Raw genomic sequence first — 21,311 nt, 5'->3', positions numbered from 1 at the left:
ATGATATGAGCTAAGTACCTCCTTTTCAGTCAATTTTGCCTGAAAGTGTAAATTATAGATAAGCTGAAAAGCCCAGGACGCCAAGAAGCATGGGGCCTGGGACATCCACTTCAGTCCTACCCCACTAGGGACTGTGCCGGCTCCAGTTTTCATATGTATATACTTGGAAAATCACACAGAATTTTTTTTTAGGTATAATTCTCTCTTACAAGATAAACAGTTAAGTGGATTAATTTGAATAAAAAAAAAAAGTCCCAGTCTTAGTATAAAGAGCATTGATCAAGCATGTAAAGAAATAAATCTATTTATTTTATAACATTCTCTTTTCCTCCAAATGGATTACAGTACTTGCAGCAGAAGAACAAAGTGAAAAGCTAGAGAAGAACTGGCACTATGGTGGTTGATATTTATACAACTGGGCAACAAGAACACTTTTATAGATGATTCAATGACATGGCTAAAATGTATTACCTCATATCAAATATGGGAATACATTCAACAAATGGAAACAATTTTTTTGACTGATGTACATTGAAATCTGTAAAAACTCTTCTTCTAGAAGTTTTGGTCATCATGCTTCATTACAACCTGCCAAACATTTACAGTGTTATATGGATGATTATGCCCTGGAGTCAAGTAAATATCAACAAACAGCAGCAGCAGCAGCAGCAATAGTAAGTTAATACTGCACAATCATAGGATTGGACCAATTAAAAAATACCAATTTTTCACAAGTATCACACAAAAACCCTGTTCTCTGAATATGTATCAGTGAAATTTTAAGTAAGACTAAGTAAAAAGACATGTCTGAGCATGATTATGTATTAACAAAATTATATATTTTCTTTACGATTACAAATTTCACATCTAGTAGTACACACAAAGTGATGTACTGCAATTTCTACAGAAGGGTGCAAATGAGCAGGACTTTTGATTTTTTTTTCCTTTACAATTAATAAGACAAGTTAGTTTAATTCCATGTGGTCTGCAAGCAGTGTATGTAAAGAGAATTGATGGCTTCAATACTGATCAAGAAGTGGTGAAGGACAGATGTTCTTTACATATCAATAACAGCAAACATTCTAATCAGCTTTCTACATGGAAAGTGCAGGCACTGTGAAAATGCAACTTCCAAACTGTTATGCTTGTCTCCATGTAAACTTTGTTTAGTCTTCCATCACACATAATATATATGTCATACATATTTTTAGGTTGATCTTTCAAGAAATTCTTGTAAATTCTTTCTGATATGTGCTGGCTGAGATGCAGCCTGGTTCAACAGATTCTGACCCATTTTTTCAAAAAGTGCTTTTGATAATTTTGCGGTGGCTGTCCGCATATTTCCTCCTGCTCCAGGGAGAGAACCACTGTTTGTCAAGTTTCCTAGAAGATGCCAAAGGACAGCTAGAACTTTCTGCTCCACCGCATAAGGTTTCCTGGGATATAACTTCGTAACAAAATCTGTAAAGGGAAGGGACAGTGACTGTTAAATGATTTTTAAAAACATTTTAACCAAAACCATTGGAATTAATCCAGCAACTCGAGATGCTCACAAATGAACATTTTTAATAATGGCCTAGTTGGTATCTGAAAGTGACTACATGAACAGCTAAATGATAGAATAAGCAATAAGTTCCAGACATTCCACAAAATTTGGGATAGGATCTCTCAGTTTGGAGTCAGTGCTTCATACACACCATATTCTCAAATATACCCTGAACACTGGTATAACCCACACCCATGTATAATCCCAGAAAATTGGCATTTATGTAAAAATCGTTTTACGTAGTCCACACCATTGTATTCCACACGTGATATACTTGTCAATGGAACTAATTTGTTTATCTAGCTATAATGATGTCACTGAGGGGCTCTCACCAAGTCGCCTCCAATTGGTTACAGCTAGATGTTCAGAAACTGGAAATAGCTGCTGCACTAGAACTGGGAAGATGAGCTAGAGTGAAGGGAGCAAAGCAGTAGGAATCGTGGACACTGTACAGGGTTGCTATGAGAATGCTGGAGTAGAGTGGACTGGGCTGCAGCTTGGACCAATGTTGCTTCTCAGGGTAAGACCCTAGCTGTGCCCCCAGCCACTGCCAAATATTTCCAGTCATATAAAGTGCTTCCTCTGGCCTAGACTGGCAGCCTAGAGGCCCACCCTCTCTGGACACAGCCAGCCAAAGAATAGCTGCAATACTGGCTGTAGCGATTATTTTTGGTTGTAGAAAGGAGCTGGGTCCACAGGAGAAGTGGTGGTAGATCCCTAGCATAGGCAGCAGAAAGGGACTGTTTGGGGACTGGGGCAGGTGCCCACTCCTGATAATTACACAGCGGAAGACAGAGATGAACAATGACACCTTTGGATGGGAAAGCTGAAGTGGGTGAGGGACTACTGATCTTAAGATTGGATGTGCAAGGAGCTGCTGATTACAAAATAGGGGTGTGAGGGGCTATTATCAGACCCTAAGAGGAAAGATGGATGTGAGGGGCTGGTATCTGTCCCCTTCTAAAAAATAAACCAAAAGTAAACAAGATTTTGTATACCTGCACCCACTTAAATCCCCACACCCTCTATCTTGGGAAACAACAATTTGAACAACTTATGAGGCATATTTGCAAAAATACAGTATATATATTGTACACACATACACACTATGTCAAACAACAAAAATTTGTAAGATTGTACTTTCGGGTTAATGAAGGATGAGAAGAGTTTGTATTTAGATTTGTTTGGATCCTGTTTGTGGAGGATCCGAAAAGGTAACAGTGAAGGGAGATTGGGTAAGATGGTGGTTGTTAAAATATCAAGAGTCAAAACACAAACAGGAAAAAACCTCTACGTCAGGGAAACCAAACAGGAGAAAGTAGAGGCTAGTCAAAGGATGATCTCCTGAGTTGGATCCATCTTTTGATCAGCCTCTACTCTCTCCTGTTTGATTGTTAAGATATAAAATTCCTTAGGACTCTCCTTTTTGTTCTTATGTTAAATGTTATATGATACTTAGCATGGAAGTGACTTCAGAGTAATCTAACTCTTTTCTCATCACTGAATCTTAATTGCATAAGACTTTGGTTTCCTATTCTTTACTTTTTGAACATTTCTATGTTCTTTCATGCAGAAACTCTAGACTCAAGAATTTATGTGATCCTTTTACTAAGCTGCAGTAAAAAGTGGCCACAGCGTGCCCTTATGTGGGTCTTTCCCACGCGCAGAGGCCATTTTTACCACAGCTGGAAAATGGCCAATTTTCCATTTTTCCAATTAATGGCCATGTGCTATTGGGGTAGACTGGTGAACAAATTTCTAATTTAATGCATTCTGAATTGCAATTTTTTGGAAACTCAAATGTGAAAAATGTAAAAGGGTATGAAGACTTTTACAAGGCATTATATGTAGTTAGTAGAACTGAAGCCCTCCAAGAAGGCATTGCTCTTGCGCCACACACATATGGATGACGGGGACAGGATATTTATTATGCGCTCTCCAAAAACCAACAAGTCTACAAAGCAAGATTTTCTCTTTACCAGCAAGTTTCTCTGTCATGTCTTGCTTGGCCTTTCCACTCAAAAATGGAATCTTTGCACAGAAAGGCTGCAGGAGCAAATAATTATCTAAAATGGAAAGAAAAAATAGGGTTACTATCATAACATTAATCTTTGTACACAACAAAGAAAGTCTGTGGGATTGGGGGGGGGGGGTGCACAGACAGAAAAATGAAGTTACTTATCAGTAGCGGAAGTTCTCTGAAGATAGCAGGACTTGAATCATGTATAGCTGACATCACCAGTGGAGCTCAGTGTGGGAACTGCTACCCTAGCAACTTTTCTCGGAGCATTTGGGCCATATCACCACACATGCGTATCTGTTCCCACCTGCTGCTATTGCATGACACCTCCTGTCTATTACTAACTAGAGGAATACAACTCCTTTGGGAGGGTTGTGAGGATTCAAGCCCTTGGAGAACATCTGCTACAAGTATGCAACTTAGTATTCTTCAAGGACAAGCAGGACTGTGAATCCTCATGCATGGGACTTCCCTAGCTACAGGCTGCCTTTAACAGAAAGAGGAAAGAGCATAACAGGTGGAGCTGCAACAGAACCAATAGTTCCAATGTTTTTTTTTCTTCTTTTATTTTTTTATTTTGAAGGCAGCCTGGGGGATGCAGTTGGATTACAAACCTCAAACAGATTCTGGAGGACTGATGGCAAAACCTACTGTCGTATTGGGAGTCTTGATCTAGGCAGTAGTGGGATGTGAATGAATGGACAACTGTCCATGTTGTAGCCCTGCAATCTCTTGTGTGGCGGCTGATCTCAAGTGGGCTACCGTTGCAGCCGTAGCTCTGGCACTATGAGCCATGACACGACCCTCTAGTGTCAGCCCAGCCTGGGCAGAAATGAAGGAAATGCAGTTTGCTAGCCAACTGGAAAATGTGCATTTGTTGATGACAGCCTCCAACATGTTTGGGTCAAAAGCAACAAAAAGCTGGGTGGACTTTCTATGGGTTTAAGATCCACATAAATGGCACCAGAAGAGGTCCAGATCTTCACTGGTAAGAATTTGCTGGGAAATTGTTTTTAAACTTGGGGAAAATAGTTTTAGAATTAAATAGGTAACTTCATGGACTTTATTTTAAGTTACTCTGCTCACTTAGCAAAGGAGTTTAATTTACAGTTCAATAGGCTAGCATTTAAGGAGGCTATTTTATAGTTATTATAGTATCAGTACATAGCTAATAGGCACAGGAAGCCTCAGTTTAGAACCATGAGCTTCTGAGTGACTGTTGGCCTTCCTCCAGTTTCAAGTTTAAGAGCTGCACTATCTCCTTTTTAAATGTTGATGCCAGCAGCCTGGTTCCACCTTAGTTAAGGTGGAGCCCATCTTCCCGGAATAGGCTCCCTCTTCCCCAGAATGTTGCCCAGTTTTTAACAAATATAAAACCCTCCTCCCTGCACCATCACCTCATCCCTCATTGAGACTCTGGAGCTCTGCATGTCTCTTGGGTCCTGCGCATGGAACGGGGAGCAGTTCTGAAAATGCTAGCCTGGAGGTTCTAGATTTCAGCTTTCTATCCAACAGCCTAAATTTGGCTTCCAGAACCTCCCTCCCACATTTTCCTATGTCATTGGTACTCACATTTACCAAGACAGCTGGCTCCTTTCACAGCATTGTCTACAATCGTATCTAGGTGCCGCATGAGGTCTGCCACCTTCGTATCAGCCAGGCAAGGGACCAAGCAATCCTTGTATCCTCCAGTCACCCAGATATATACATGCCTAATCGAATCACAAATCACAGCTAAAACAGCTGTCCTAACCCTTTCCTCCTGGGCAGAAGCCCCTGGAGACACATCCTTGGTGTCTGAGAGAATACTGCATCCCCTGGAGGGAAAGGGAAATGGGACTTGATATACCACCTTTCTGTGGTTTTTGCAACTACATTCAAAGCGGTTTATATAGTATATACAGGTACTTATTTGTACCTGGGGCAATGGAGAGTTAAGTGACTTGCAAGGAGCTACAGTGGGACTCAAACCCAATTCGCCAGGATCAAAGTCCACTGCACTAACCAGTAGGTTACATCGCCACTCCAGGAAGGCAGATCCTAGCTTCATCAGGGTGATTTCTCCTTTTGGGTGACCTCCCTCCTCCATGGCAGCAGGCTGTCAGATTGAAGGCAGGACTTCACTACTATGTCCCTGTAGGACTCCTCTATATGTGCCTCTGTCTGCCTCAGCTTCTCGAAGTCTGCTATTACAGACTGGACTTATTCTTTGAGAGCTAGGAGTTCTTCGCACTGAGCGAACACATATAATCTTTAGTTAATTGGGAGATAATGATACATGACACTCAATGCAAGACTAGATAGCACACCATCTTGCTAGTGGACTGATATCTGCACCTTAGTATTGGTGATTTTTTAAATTATTTAAAGCTGAAAGTTTGGTAGGATACTAGAATAATATAAAGGCCCCTAAGATGATATGGCATATTTTATGCTTTTATTTAATGTCTGCTTTTCAGCAAAGTGCAAATAAATTGTAATAAGAAACCTCCCTTTTAGTTGGGATAATTGACTTTAAACTAAGAGATGTGCCTATGAGAGGTCTCATAAGTAGCAAGACCCCCATAAAGCGAACTCAAGGCTGTATTGAGATGGCTTTACCCTCTACCTAATAAGCTTCAATTGTACTAAGGTGAGCCCTCACTGAATTGGTCTACAGACCTGCTTCTAATAGATGTAAAAGGTATTCAAGCAGTTTATCTATGGGTCGAGTGAAGGGATTTATGACCTTGCCTTCATACTAGATGTTTTTTGGTTGATTACATCTGTCTCTAAGGAGTCCTTTTTTTTAAGGTGCGGTAGGCACTACCACAGGATGCACTAAGGTGTTCCGCGGTAGTTTGGCTTACAGCGCGTGCTACTCCCTCGGTAAAAATTAATATTTATTTTTTGCTGAGGGAGGCATGTCTAGGGGCGGAGAGTAGGTTTGCCTGCGCTAATCATGTAGTGTGGGCATATTATTGTGCACTACCCGATTAGTGCAGGAATAGCACAGGAGCCCTTATCGCCTCCTAAATAGGTGGCGGTAAGGGCTCCTGGCAGTAATGGCCATGCGTTAATGGGGAAATTAGCGAATAGCCATAAAAAAATATACCGATTGTGGTCATTTTTTCAGCCAACTGCATGGCAAACTTATGTGCTAATTGCAGCATCAGCCACTTTCTAGTGCACCTTAGTAAAATGACCCTAAGTATGTATGTATGTGTGGTTTCTTGAGTTTATTTATTTATTATTTATTAATTTAACAATTTACAAGCATCTACATCTTGTAAAAGAAAAACAGAGGTAGAAAAACAGAAATAAAGGGTTTTTTCAAAACCAAAAATTGTACAACACATTGTTCTACTCTTCCTTAGACCACTACTCGTTCCTTGAGTTTTTGAATTTTTCCTTTCTTGTTTCCTTCCTCTGTCCTTTAATATTATGTAGCTCCTTTCCTATTCATGTATTTTTTTGGAATTGTAAACCACTTTGATTTTTTTTTGAAAGGCAGTATATCTAATGTTTAATTAACTAAACTAAAATCTAAAATAGCCACAGTGAAAACAAATGACTCGGACTCGATGGTGACAAAAATATCCTGAGTGTTGAAAGTTACAGTGAGCTAATATTTGAAAAAGAAATAAAAACTTACAAACTAGTGAAAAATCTGAGTAAAAATAGGCAAATCTAAAACACCACATGACACTAACAAGGCAGGTCTTAGGAGCCCTTTTACTAAGCTGCGTAGGTGCCGAATGCATGCCAAATTGGAGTTACCGTGTGGCCCTGGCGGTAATTTCAATTTTGGAGCACATCCGCTACACGCATCTGAAAAATATTGTGCCTTACGGCACTATGTAAGCCATATTGAGCCTGCAAATAGGTGGGAAAATGTGGGATACAAATGTAACAAATAAATAAATAAATTTACGTGCCTTCACCAATATGCAAATTAGGCAGTCAACAAATGCAAATTCAATTTATTAGTACTTGGCTTCAGTCTTGTGGGAACAACTTCTTTACAAGTATTACTCTCTTACAAGTTGCCTCTTTACTGAGCCCACTCCCTTGGGGAGACCTGGGTCTCAGTTTAAACAGCCTCCTCCCCTGGACAGGACTTTCTTCATTCACTACAACTTTACAGTCCTGTCCTCCACCCCACTGCTGTTAGTTACTTTCTCCTAATACACAGTTCCTTCAGGAGGGTTCAACCCTTTAGGGACTTCTCTTACTCAAGGATTTCAGCCTGCTTCTGTTTCTCTCTATCTAGGACATCTCCTCTCCTCTAACTCCTCAGGAGGTACTCTTTATATAGGGCAGCTAATAGCCCACCACACCCTTTCTGGGTCCCTCCTCCTAGTTCTGGAAGAGTCCAGAGCCTTCTGGGTGCCTTTTCCTTAAAGGGGGAATCTCTGCTACCGACACTCCTTGGTCCCTATGTTCAGGCCATAGCTGGAGCTCCCTCTGCTGGCCCTTCAAGTCATTAAACTGATGTCCCATTTGGAGCTCCCTCCAGGGACCATATCATGGCATTTCCCTATTTCCAGGCAGAGAGCGCCCTCTGGCGGCCTCCTCAGGGTAGGGCAATCACTGTGTTTATCACAAGTTACTAGGAGATATTTATTTACCGTTTGAAAAAGTTACATTTTGGTCTTACCAGGTGGGTCAAGAAGTTTGATTCTAAACTCATTAAGGCTTTGAAGACTTACAGGCAGGGATAGCTTTAAGGAGGGCATGCAGGACCTTTTTTTTTTTTTTTTTAAATGTCATCGAGGTAGAATTTCAGTATATTTGGCACAAGCTGAGTCCATTTCTTAGTTTTTGTGCTGGACCCCACTGCCTAGCACAGAAACAGTCCTGAATAAAGGTATGTTTGGACTTCCACGTACAGTTGTGGTCCTTCAGTATAGTTGGCGGTGGTAGTTTAGATTGGTTTATAGGGTGGGGTTTAATGAGTAAAACAAAGTGTGTTTGATAGCGAATGCTACATACCTGTAGAAGGTATTCTCCGAGGACAGCAGGCTGATTGTTCTCACTGATGGGTGACGTCCACGGCAGCCCCCTCCAATCGGAAACTTCACTAGCAAAGGCCTTTGCTAGCCCTCGTGCGCCGATGCACACCGCGCATGCGCGGCCGTCTTCCCGCCCGAACCGGCTCGTGTTTGTCAGTCCCGTATGTAGCAAGACAAAGACAAGGGAAGACACAACTCCAAAGGGGAGGCGGGCGGGTTTGTGAGAACAATCAGTCTGCTGTCCTCGGAGAATACCTTCTATAGGTATGTAGCATTCGCTTTCTCCGAGGACAAGCAGGCTGCTTGTTCTCACTGATGGGGTATCCCTAGCCCCTAGGCTCACTCAAAACAACAAACATGGTCAATTGGGCCTCGCAACGGCGAGGACATAACTGAGATTGACCTAACAACTTATCCAACTAACTGAGAGTGTAGCCTGGAACAGAATAAAAAATGGGCCTAGGGGGGGTGGAGTTGGATTCTAAACCCCGAACAGATTCTGAAGCACTGACTGCCCGAACCGACTGTCGCGTCGGGTATCCTGCTGCAGGCAGTAATGAGATGTGAATGTGTGGACAGATGACCACGTCGCAGCTTTGCAAATCTCTTCAATAGTGGCTGACTTCAAGTGGGCCACTGACGCTGCCATGGCTCTAACACTATGAGCCGTGACATGACCCTCAAGAGCCAGCCCAGCCTGGGCGTAAGAGAAGGAAATGCAATCTGCTAGCCAATTTGAAATGGTGCGTTTCCCCACAGCCACTCCCCTCCTGTTGAGATCAAAAGAAAGAAACAATTGGGCGGACTGTCTGTTGGGCTGTGTCCGCTCCAGATAGAAGGCCAATGCTCTTTTGCAGTCCAATGTGTGCAGCTGACGTTCAGCAGGGCAGGAATGTGGATGGGGAAAGAATGTTGGCAAGACAATTGACTGGTTCAGACGGAACTCCGACACTACCTTCGGCAAGAACTTAGGTTGAGTGCGGAGGACTACTCTATTGTGATGAAATCTGGTGTAAGGGGCCTGGGCTACCAGGGCCTGAAGCTCACTGACTCCACGAGCTGAAGTAACTGCCACCAAGAAAATGACCTTCCAGGTCAAGTACTTCAGATGGCAGGAGTTCAGTGGCTCAAAAGGAGGTTTCATCAGCTGGGTGAGAACGACATTGAGATCCCATGACACTGTAGGAGGTTTGATGGGGGGCTTTGACAAAAGCAAACCTCTCATGAAGCGAACAACTAAAGGCTGTCCTGAGATCGGCTTACCTTCCACACGGTAATGGTATGCACTGATAGCGCTAAGGTGAACCCTTACAGAGTTGGTCTTGAGACCAGACTCAGACAGGTGCAGAAGGTAATCAAGCAGGGGCTGTGAAGGACCGGAGCGAGGATCTAAGGCCTTGCTGTCACACCAGACGGCAAACCTCCTCCATAAAAAGAAGTAACTCCTCTTAGTGGAATCTTTTCTGGAAGCAAGCAAGACACGGGAGACACCCTCCGACAGACCCAAAGAGGCAAAGTCTACGCTCTCCAGGCCGTGAGAGCCAGAGACTGGAAGTTGGGATGCAGAAGCGCCCCTTCGTTCTGGGTGATGAGGGTCGGAAAACATTCCAATCTCCACGGAGGACAACTCCAGAAGGAGAGGGAACCAGATCTGACGCGGCCAAAAAGGAGCAATCAGAATCATGGTGCCTCGGTCTTGCTTGAGTTTCAACAAAGTCTTCCCCACCAGAGGTATGGGAGGATAAGCATACAGCAGGCCTTCCCCCCAATCCAGGAGGAAGGCATCCGATGCCAGTCTGCCGTGGGCCTGAAGTCTGGAACAGAATTGAGGGACTTTGTGGTTGGCTCGAGATGCAAAGAGATCTACCAAGGGGGTGCCCCACACCTGGAAGATCCGGCGCACTACTCTGGAGTTGAGCGACCACTCATGAGGTTGCATAATCCTGCTCAACCTGTCGGCCAGACTGTTGTTTACGCCTGCCAGATATGTGGCCTGGAGCAACATGCCTCGACGGCGAGCCCACAGCCACACGCTGACGGCTTCCTGACACAGGGGGCGAGATCCGGGGCCCCCCTGCTTGTTGATATAATACATGGCAACCTGGTTGTCTGTCTGAATTTGGATAATTTGATGGGACAGCCGATCTCTGAAAGCCTTCAGAGCGTTCCAGACCGCTCTGGAGGGACCAGCTTCCCTGGGTGTGAAGCCCATCGACATGAGCTCCCCACCCCAGGAGAGACGCATCCGTAGTCAGCACTTTTTGTGGCTGAGGAATTTGGAAAGGGCGTCCCAGAGTCAAATTGGACCGAATCGTCCACCAGCACAGGGATTTGAGAAAACTCGTGGACAGGTGGATCACGTCCACTAGATCCCCAGCAGCCTGAAACCACTGGGAAGCTAGGGTCCATTTAGCAGATCGCATGTGAAGACGAGCCATAGGAATCACATGAACTGTGGAGGCCATGTGGCCAAGCAATCTCAACATCTGCCGAGCTGTGATCTGCTGGGACGCTCATACCCGGGAGACGAGGGACAGCAGATTGTTGGCCCTTGTCTCCGGAAGATAGGCACGAGCCGTCCGAGAATCCAGCAGAGCTCCTATGAATTCGAGTCTCTGCACTGGGAGAAGATGGGACTTTGGGTAATTTATCACAAACCCCAGTAGCTCCAGGAGGCGAATAGTCATCTGCATGGACTGTAGAGCTCCTGCCTCGGATGTGTTCTTTACCAGCCAATTGTCGAGATAAGGGAACACGCGCACTCCCAGCCTGCGAAGCGCTGCTGCTACTACAGCCAAGCACTTCGTGAACACTCTGGGCGCAGAGGTGAGCCCAAAGGGTAGCACACAGTACTGGAAGTGACGTGTGCCCAGCTGAAATCGCAGATACTGCCTGTGAGCTGACAATATCGGGATGTGCATGTAGGCGTCCTTCAAGTCCAGAGAGCATAGCCAATCGTTTTCCTGAATCATGGGAAGAAGGGTGCCCAGGGAAAGCATCCTGAACTTTTCCTTGACCAGATATTTGTTCAGGGCCCTTAGGTCTAGGATGGGACGCATCCCCCCTGTTTTCTTTTCCACAAGGAAGTACCTGGAATACAATTCCAGCCCTTCTTGCCCGGATGGCACGGGCTCGACCGCATTGGCGCTGAGAAGGGCGGAGAGTTCCTCTGCAAGTACCTGCTTGTGCTGGAAGCTGTAGGACTGAGCTCCCCGTGGGCAATTTGGAGGCTTTGAGGCCAAATTGAGGGTGTATCCTTGCCGGACTATTTGAAGAACCCAACGGTCGGAGGTTACAAGAGACCACCTCTGGTGAAAAACTTTCAACCTCCCCCCGACCGGCAGATCGCCCGGCACGGACACATTGATGTCGGCTATGCTCTGCTGGAGCCAGTCAAAAGCTCGCCCCCTGCTTTTGCTGGGGAGCCGTGGGGCCTTGCTGAGGCGCACGCTGCTGACGAGAGCAAGCGCGCTGGGGCTTAGCCTGGGCCGCAGGCTGGCGAGAGGGAGGATTGTACCTACGCTTACCAGAAGAGTAGGGAACAGCCCTCCTTCCCCCATAAAAACGTCTACCTGAGGTAGATGCTGAAGGCTGCCGGCGGGAGAATTTGTCGAAAGCGTTATCCCGCTGGTGGAGCTGTTCTACCACCTGTTCGACTTTTTCTCCAAAAATGTTGTCCGCTCGGCAAGGGGAGTCCGCAATCCGCTGCTGGATCCTATTCTCCAGGTCGGAGGCACGCAGCCATGAGAGTCTGCGCATCACCACACCTTGAGCAGCGGCCCTGGACGCAACATCAAAGGTATCATATACCCTTCTGGCCAGGAATTTTCTGCACGCCTTCAGCTGCCTGACCACCTCCTGAAACGGCTTGGCTTGCTCAGGAGGGAGCTTGTCCACCAAGCCCGCCAACTGCCGCACATTGTTCCGCATATGGATGCTCGTGTAGAGCTGGTAGGACTGAATCTTGGCCACGAGCATAGTGGAATGATAGGCCTTCCTCCCAAAGGAGTCTAAGGTTCTGGAGTCTTTGCGCGGGGGCGCCGAAGCATGCTCTCTAGAACTCTTAGCCTTCTTTAGGGCCAGATCCACCACACCAGAATCGTGAGGCAACTGAGTGCGCATCAGCTCTGGGTCCCCATGGATCCGATACTGGGATTCGATCTTCTTGGGAATGTGGGCATTAGTTAGTGGCTTGGTCCAGTTCGCCAGCAATGTCTTTTTTTAGGACATGATGCATAGGTACTGTGGACGCTTCCTTAGGTGGAGAAGGATAGTCCAAGAGCTCAAACATTTCAGCCCTGGGCTCATCCTCCACAACCACCGGGAAGGGGATGGCCGTAGACATCTCCCGGACAAAGGCCGCGAAAGGCAGTCTCTCGGGAGGAGAAAGCTGCCTTTCAGGGGAGGGAGTGGGATCAGAAGGAAGGCCATCAGACTCCTCGTCAGAGAAATATCTGATGTCCTCCTCCTCCTCTCACGAGGCCTCACCATCGGTATCAGACACAAGTTCACGAACCTGTGTCTGAAGCCGTGCCCGACTCGACTCCGTGGAAACACGGCCATGGTAGGAGCGTCGAGAGGTGGACTCCCTCGCCAGCACCGCGAAGCTCCCTCCGTCGACGTCGGGGAGTCTTGCCTGGGAGGCAGCCGTACTGGTACCGCAAGCGGTACCGATACCGGGGACCTCACCTTGGGCAAGGGGCCAGCCATCGCCTCACTCGACGGTACCAGTGGCGCAAGCACCCCCGGTACCGGAGGAGAAGGGAGCAACAGCTCTCCCAGAATCTCTGGAAGAACGGCCCGGAGACTCTCGTGCAGAGCGGCTGTGGAGAAAGACTGGGAAGCCGATGCAGGTGTCGATGTCAGAGTCTGTTCCGGGCATGGAGGCGGTTCCGGGCTGTCCAAGGGGGAGCGCATCGACACCTCCTGAACAGAGGGTGAGCGGTCCTCCCGGTGCCGATGCCTACTGGGTGCCGAGTGCCTCGGCGACCCAGAGCTCTCGGTACCGAGACGGGAAGGAGACCGGTGACGATGCTTCTTTGACTTCTTCTAGCGAAGCATGTCACCGGAGCTTCCCGGTACCGACGAGGAGGACGTAGAATCCAACCGTCGCTTCCTCGGGGCCGAGGCCGAAGAGGGTCGATCTTGGGGGGGGGGGGGGGGGGGGGGGCTGTACTGCAGGAGCCCTCAGGGCAGGGGGAGACCCACTCGAAGGCTCACCGCCACCAGCAGGGGAATGGACAGCCCTCACCTGCACTCCAGACGAAGCACCACCGTCCGACGACATCAGCAATAGCGGAGGTCCCGGTACCACCGACGTCGACGCAGCCTTCCGATGCCTCGGTACCGACGACGCAGGAGGTAGAAGCCTCGATGCAGTCGATGCTGATGTCGAAGACTTCGATGCTGTCGACGTCGATGCACTCGATGCGTCCCGTGCTGTTGTTGTCGAAGAGCCTGAGAACAACACGTTCCACTGGGCCAATCTCGCTACCTGAGTCCTCTTTTTCAAAAGAGCACAAAGACTGCAGGCCTGCGGGTGGTGCCCAGCCCCCAGACACTGAAGACACGAAGCGTGCCTATCAGTGAGCGAGATTACCCGGGCGCACTGGGTGCACTTCTTGAAGCCGCTGGAAGACTTCGATGACATGGGCGAAAAAATCACGCTGGCGAAATCAAAATTCGTGATGACGACGAAAGGCTCCAAAAAGAAGGGAGATAAAATCCGTATCGAGGCCAAATAGGCCGGTCCCAAAAGCGAAAGGAAACTTACGCGGGGAAAAAGCTGGAAACACGGGAAAGGGGTAAAGACCGGAAAGGTCTCCTTTTTTTTTTAGCGAAAATCGCGAAGATGCGCGAGGTCAACTTGAGGGGCACGAAACGGCGGCAAAAACACGACCGTCCCGAGCGCGGACAAAAGAAGACTGACGAACACGAGCCGGTTCGGGCGGGAAGACGGCCGTGCATGCGCGGTGCGCATCGGCGCGTGAGGGCTAGCAAAGGCCTTTGCTAGTGAAGTTTCCGATTGGAGGGGGCTGCCGTGGACGTCACCCATCAGTGAGAACAAGCAGCCTGCTTGTCCTCGGAGAATCTGAACATTACAATTCTGCATTTTTATACTACGGAGAAACCTGTTATTTACGTCCTTTCTACATTTTAATTTGACATGAATAATAATGATTTAAGCTAAATATAATAGTTACATTAAAACAGTTCACTAAAGTTGATCATGTTAAAATATACTCTTGCAGGTTAATACTGCAGTTTTAGTTCACAGCCCTCCACTGTACAAATGTGGCACTAGACATTCAAATATTAAAGTCAACTCACTAGTTTAACAGCTTGATGTATGCAAAGTAGAATCAAATCCTTCCAGTACTTTAGTAACTATCGGGCTAATTTTCATTAAAATATCTTGGAAATAATTGGAAACATTTTATCAATGTTTCAAATTATTCCTATATTTAGGGGCAATACAACTGAGTACCTCTATTTAGGTGCCCCAAGGATGCATGGTAGGACCCTATTCTATAACAGAACGATACTCATGTTCTGTTATAGATTATTATCCTAACCCGGTATCTGCACACCTAACACTTATGAGCTAATAGTTACCTCAGCCATAGATCTGGAGTAAACACTGGTGCCTAAATGTTACAGGGACACATGTGGCAGGAAGGTGCATAAATGGCAATATTCTAGTAATTTACACACATAAATGAACTCTTATAGAATACAAACTAGTGGAAAAATATACAACATGATTTAATGGTGTATACTTTGCTGGTGAGCGTATACATAGGCAGAGTTCAGGCAGAGTGCACAGGTCCTCATATAAATTATAGCATGCTATCATTTACACACGTATGTGCTAAAATCTAAGCATGAGCATTTTCATCAGCTTTTAGTTTCTTGATACACTGCCTTTTATTGGTGTAAGTAATAACACCTTAATGTATCAACGTTTTCTGCCATTTGTGCTAGTGTTCTATAAAGAAAAGTAGGTGCCTACTTTCCTTTAAAGAATAGGCTTAAAATAGGCACCATAACCAGTGCTTATAGTGGGTACCTGTTATAGAATTACCCTCTATACGTAAAATGCCCCCAAATGTGTAAAAAGGGCAGTTATATGTTTAGCATGGTGCAAAATGTATAACTACTGTTTGAATATTATCTCGATATACCTAAATGTTCAGTTAAGGCTTGAATAACATTTGTGGCCGCAGCATATATCCCTGGAGTCTTGGAGTTGAGGTTGTTGTCAACTATAGCAGGGATCAACATGTTGATAACAGCAGATAAATTATCCTTGAGCAAAGGGATTATCTTCTGCATTGCTTCCAAAGCCACCAGGTTAACCTTGCTGTTGGAGTCATGCAAACGAGACTTGAAAGCATCAAATATCTGAAAAATGTAAATTTAGGTTGGGTGTTACAAAGCTGTGATACAAGATTCTAATCAGTGTTACAATAAATTAGCAGCTTAGTTATCTATCCTGATACTAACAGCTGTGGTATGTTGTTATCATTCTTTGTACTGTGGATCCTATATGCATTTCTCCTTTAAAATGCAGAATGGTTATGTTTAAAACATTTTTTTTTTGTTACAACAGCATTCAAATTTGATTCTTCCCATATCCCTTGATGGAGGCAGAGTTGCCAAAATAGTGCCACTGTGGGGTTGTTTTGACACTGGGTTACATTTTAATATTACATCTTAAAAACAGTAGGCTTATGCCATATACAGTGCAATCCACTTAAGTGTAAAGGGTCTGGGACCAAAGAAATACATGCAGTTAACCGGAGCATGCACTTAACCGTTGTGACCCAAAGAAGCTTGATATCTGATAAACATATGTACAGCACTGTTTATTATACATACAGTACATAGTCTCCGTTAACTGATGCTATACAGTCTCCATTAACTGACGTTAGGCTTACTTGACGTAATTAGTCATAGTCCTCTGTACACTCTTATGTCTGTGAGTTCCATAGACTACATCTGCCAGACGGTAAAAAATGTCACAGCACTGACATCCAGTGGCCACCAGATAGGCCCGCACGGTGTTGAGACTCTCCAGCGCTCTTGCAAAAGTGACAGGAGGTTGTTGAATTTCGTCAGCATGTGCCTCGCTGCTCATTTCATCATCTGTTTCATCATCAGCCGTTGTCTGCATGTAGGTGCATATCTCGACATCAGTGCTGTCGTCAGCTGTTTGTAGATCGTAATCAACAGCTATGTAGTGATGGAACTCCTCTTCAGTAACACGGGCTGGGATGTCAATAGCCTGTTCATCTGATGCGTTTGCAACAGCTGCATCTGTTTCGTCCCTCTCCACATCCTTAACAAAGCTTGCTCGCTTGTAGCAGCTCACAATGGTTGCCTGTGTAACCTGATTCCAGGCTTCTTTCTGCATATGTAGGGAATCAACAACAACAACAATCATTTCTAAAGCGCTACTAGGGTTACGCAGCGCTGTACAATTCAAACATAGAAGGACAGTCCCTGCTCAAAGAGCTTACAATCTAAAAGACAAGAGAACAAACTAAGGACAAGTGAACAATCTAGAGGACGAGTGAACAGTTAATCTGATAGGGTGGTTAGATTGGGGTATTTTATATTTCTCGAGCGGTTAGGCGCCGAAGGCAGCATTGAAGAGGTGAGTTTTAAGCAGAGATTTGAAGATGGGTAGGGAGGGGGCCTGGCGTATGGGTAAAGGAAGATTATTCCAGGCAAAGGGTGAGGCAAGGCAGAATGAGCGGAGCCTGGAGTTGGCAAACAGTGAGAGATTACGAGCCAGTTCAACAGCACGTTTATCCTTGCCAGTCCGGTCATCCATAACGCTCATCAGACGACGCAGCACAAGAGCCCGATAATGTTGTTTGAAATTGGCTATTATGCCCTGATCCACAGGTTGGATCAGAGAGGTAGTGTTTGGTGGCAGGAAGACCACCTTGACGTTAGACAGCCTGACATCATCACTGTGTGCAGCACAATTATCACAAAGCAACAAAATCTGACACTTTTGTGCCCCCGTTCTAGTGTCTAACTTTTTTAGCCACTGCTTCCAAATCTCCCCATTCATCCATGAATTTGCATTAGCCTTGTATGACACAGGAAGTTGCTTAACATTCTTGAAGCAACGAGACTGTTTGCTCTTTCCAATGATGAGTGGTTCCAACTTCTCACTCCCATCCATATTACAGCAAAGGAGGATTGTCAGTCGGTCCTTCGACGTTTTAGTTCCTGTAGTTTCAGCTTGTTTGAATGCAAGTGTTCCATCAGGAATCGCTCGCCAGTAGAGACCATTTTCGTCAGCATTGAAAATGTCACGAGGTGCAAACTTGTTTAAGATGGTAGGAAGAACTGAAACAATTCAATTTCCAGCACCAAAGTCATCAGCGTCTTGTTTTTCACCATGCTGTTTCTTGAATTTTATGTTGTTCCTCTCCTTCCATCTTTCCAACCATCCAATAGTGGCTTTGAATTCAGTTAGTCCAAGACTTTCAGCTAGCTGATTAGCTTTCTCCATAAGCAGTGGACCACTGACAGGAAACTGTCTGCTCCTGACTTGAGAAAACCACTGAAGAAGAGCATCTTCTACATCCTCAGCTTTCCCCGCCGGTTACATTTCCGGTGTGGATTTGCATTGTTTTGCCAGTCTTCTAGAAGCTGGTCTTTCTGCTTCAAGATACGTGAAATTTGACTGGGATTGACACCATATTCTTTAGCAATAGATGCTTGACTTTGTTTGTTTTCTAATTTAAGAACTTCTATTTGTTCAGCCAGTGGTACAGTTGTGCAACGATGACGACTCCTCCAGTGTACACTCTAACAACATTCTTTTGCTTCTTCTGCCTGTGGCAGTTAACCAACGAGATTTCAAATTTACCGCCCCTTTGTCACGCGCCAATCGGCTTCCATATTCCGTGTGTGCGCTTATGCAGAGTCTTTCCTCCAGAGGAGCGGTCGTAAACCATGCATATAAGCGAATCTTGCACTTATCAGTGGTGTGCTAAACCGAAGTTTGTCCCCATAGAAACTGATGGCGCCAAAAACGGGACCGAAGTACGGCATGCAGTTAAACAGAGCATTCACTTATCCGACATCCACTTAAATGGAGTGCACTGTATATCATTGGTTTACTGTGCATACATTTTTGAATAAAACATATGTAGGGTAATTTTATAAAAACTGAAGAAAAATATGTGTGAGTTAAACATAAGATAAAGTGAATGGGAAAGGTATCTGAACTTATAAACATGGAGAAAGACTTCAGTGGCTTCACCGGCCTCAACAAATTGCCAGACAACCTTACAAAAGGCACATCATCAGTCAAGAAAACCTCCTTTATATCAAAACGCAAAAGCATAAATTTCCAGTTAATGTCCATATAATTGTAGCATATTTATAAGGAGTCACACTCTCTTTATACTCTACATGTACATACTTATCTTTTGATATAAAAGCTTGTACTCATTCTCTTTGAGTACAGGATGATTTAATAAACTGTTAAACTGAAAAATATCAATTCGCCAAAACCAGATAGCATTTAGCAAAGCCTTATGAAAGAACTTATATCTGTAACTGTAGAATTAGCCACTATACAGTAACATACCACTAAACACTGTCTATATGAAAGAGAACTGGAGAGCTGGCAATGCAATATTGGCTTTTTAAAGGGATTCTGAATAATTTAAGGCAGCAAATCTAATTTAACTTCTGTTTTTGTCAAACTGTTATAATCAAAAATATAATCAGTTAACACAGGTAAATATGATATGTTTGGGAAAGCCAATTTGATTTCTTTAAACAGAAATGATGTCTTGTTAATCTGCAATTATTTTTTGAGAAACATATGGACATGGGGGATCAGGTGATAATAATACATCTAGGGGCCTATTTATCAAATTTTGATAAGATTTTTCACCAAATGTGCACTAAGAGCCAAAGTTAAGTGGTTTTGTTGCTTTCAAACTGCGGGTTTACTCCTGAAGTTACTGTCTGCAGTAGCTTTTATTTGACTTTGGTGCACAGAGCGCATCAACCTGTTGCATCATTACACTGACGATGACAAACATCCTTAGTGGATGGTATTAGTGAACACAAGAGACTCCTGATGCAGGCCTAGTCAGCTGAAACACAGCTGTGTCGAGTCCCTAATAACCATTTTTTTTATTGTGGAGCGTTGTTCATTATCATTTTTTGAGTCATCTTCGCTGTTTTGCTCTACATGTTAAGTGCAAAACCACTTTTTTTTACTGTTGAGAGTGTACTCAAACTCTTGGGAAAGGAAGTCATGCAGCTAATGTGAAACAACGGTCATTGCTCATTATGGCACAGCCACTAATATGGAATGCAGTTAACTATGATGCTTATTTTTGAAGCATATGGATGTCTTAAAAAGCAAAAATGGATGTCCACGTGCTTGAAATGTTCAAATCCCAATTTTGCAAAGGCAGAATAGGGACGTCCAACACTACAGTACATTCAAATAGCAATGGGGCGTGTTTTGGGCGAGACTAGAGAGGGGCTGAAATCTGGATGTCCAACAACAATTACCAAAGGTGAAGAAGCATCCGTGTCTAAGAAGAAGGATGTTTTTATTTAGACTAGGTTACAGAAAGGTGCTCTTATTGAATAGCTGTCCACTGGAGGGATTAAGGCATGCTACCTCCTTAATCCCTCCAGTAGCTGCTGTCCCCCTCTATCTCTCTTGAAAGTGGAAAGGGATATCAGGCTCTATGACAACTTCAGGTACTATGGGCATTCTTAACACAGCACGAAGATGGTCTGAGGAGTAGCCTAGCAGTTAGTGCAGTGGGCTGTAAACCAAGGGACCCAGGTTCAAATCCCACTTCAACTCTTAAATTGTGAGTCCTCCAGAATCAGAAAAAACACCTACTGTACCTAAATATAAGACACCTACAAGCCTGAAGGCTATTGAAGTGGTGTACATTCAGTTACAGTAGACATTTTTCTGTATACAACAAGATGGCCGACAAGTAAAGACCTCAGCAGGTGAGCTCCAGAGGTCCCGAGTGAGAGGATCCACCTGGGCCATCCCTACCTGGACCGGAATGGACCAGGAAGGTACGGTACTAGAGCCAGAGCCTGCTGGGTTGGCTGAGAGCCAACCGGGTCCAGGGATCCAAGAGCAAGCGGTGAGTCTTGGACGGGATTGTCCGCACCACGCGGCCCGTCTGTCCGCTGTTGGTCGCTACCGACGGAGGCCTGGAGAGAGCAGACTCACCTGAGTGATCCGGGTGTCGGCGGACATCACTGACCAGAGCGGATCGGTCGAGAGTGGGATCGGAGCCGGATTGCTGCTGTGCCGACCGGTCCGGGACAAGCCCAGTGGTCTGGGAGACGAGTCTGCGGGTCTTTGCCGAGACGCGGGCCATTTGTCACTGATGGTCTGGGTCCCTAGAGGAGGCAGAGCCTGAGGCTGAGCGGCCTCCTGGTCCGAGCGTGCCACGTGGAGCTGATCCAGGAGTGTTGGATCACGCGCATGGTCCTGGTCCGGGCTTGCCGCGTGGAGCTGGTCCTGGAGTGTTGGATCACGCGCATGGGCAGGAGACAGGAGGGACATCTGCCACTGAGACGAGGAAGATCGGAGCGCCTGTCACGCACTGGCACGGGAGAAGGCGGAGCGACGACCCACCGAGGAGACAGAGTCAGCGAACTGACCCAACGGAGGACAAGCGGATTGGACCGCTAGATCTTGCTTGAACCATGCGTTGGGCCCGAG

General features: G+C 45.5%; 1 protein-coding gene across 1 annotated transcript in view; it reads right to left on the bottom strand.

Moving 5' to 3' along the window:
- Positions 1–315: 315 nt before the first annotated feature.
- TOGARAM1 (TOG array regulator of axonemal microtubules 1) overlaps positions 316–21,311 on the bottom strand; it is a 289,809-nt gene continuing 268,813 nt past the window's right edge. Inside the window, exons 20-22 of the mRNA XM_030214411.1 lie at positions 15,745–15,964; positions 3,526–3,612; positions 316–1,461 (exon numbers count right to left, since the gene is read on the bottom strand). Of these exons, the coding sequence (XP_030070271.1) occupies positions 1,208–1,461; positions 3,526–3,612; positions 15,745–15,964 (561 nt within the window). The 3' untranslated portion in view covers positions 316–1,207. The remainder of the gene's footprint in view (positions 1,462–3,525; positions 3,613–15,744; positions 15,965–21,311) is intronic.

This window comes from Microcaecilia unicolor, chromosome 9, assembly GCF_901765095.1.
Source record: "Microcaecilia unicolor chromosome 9, aMicUni1.1, whole genome shotgun sequence".
Taxonomy (NCBI): domain Eukaryota; kingdom Metazoa; phylum Chordata; class Amphibia; order Gymnophiona; family Siphonopidae; genus Microcaecilia; species Microcaecilia unicolor.
Note: the sequence above shows the minus strand (reverse complement) of the source record. Positions and strands in the feature narration are given on the sequence as shown.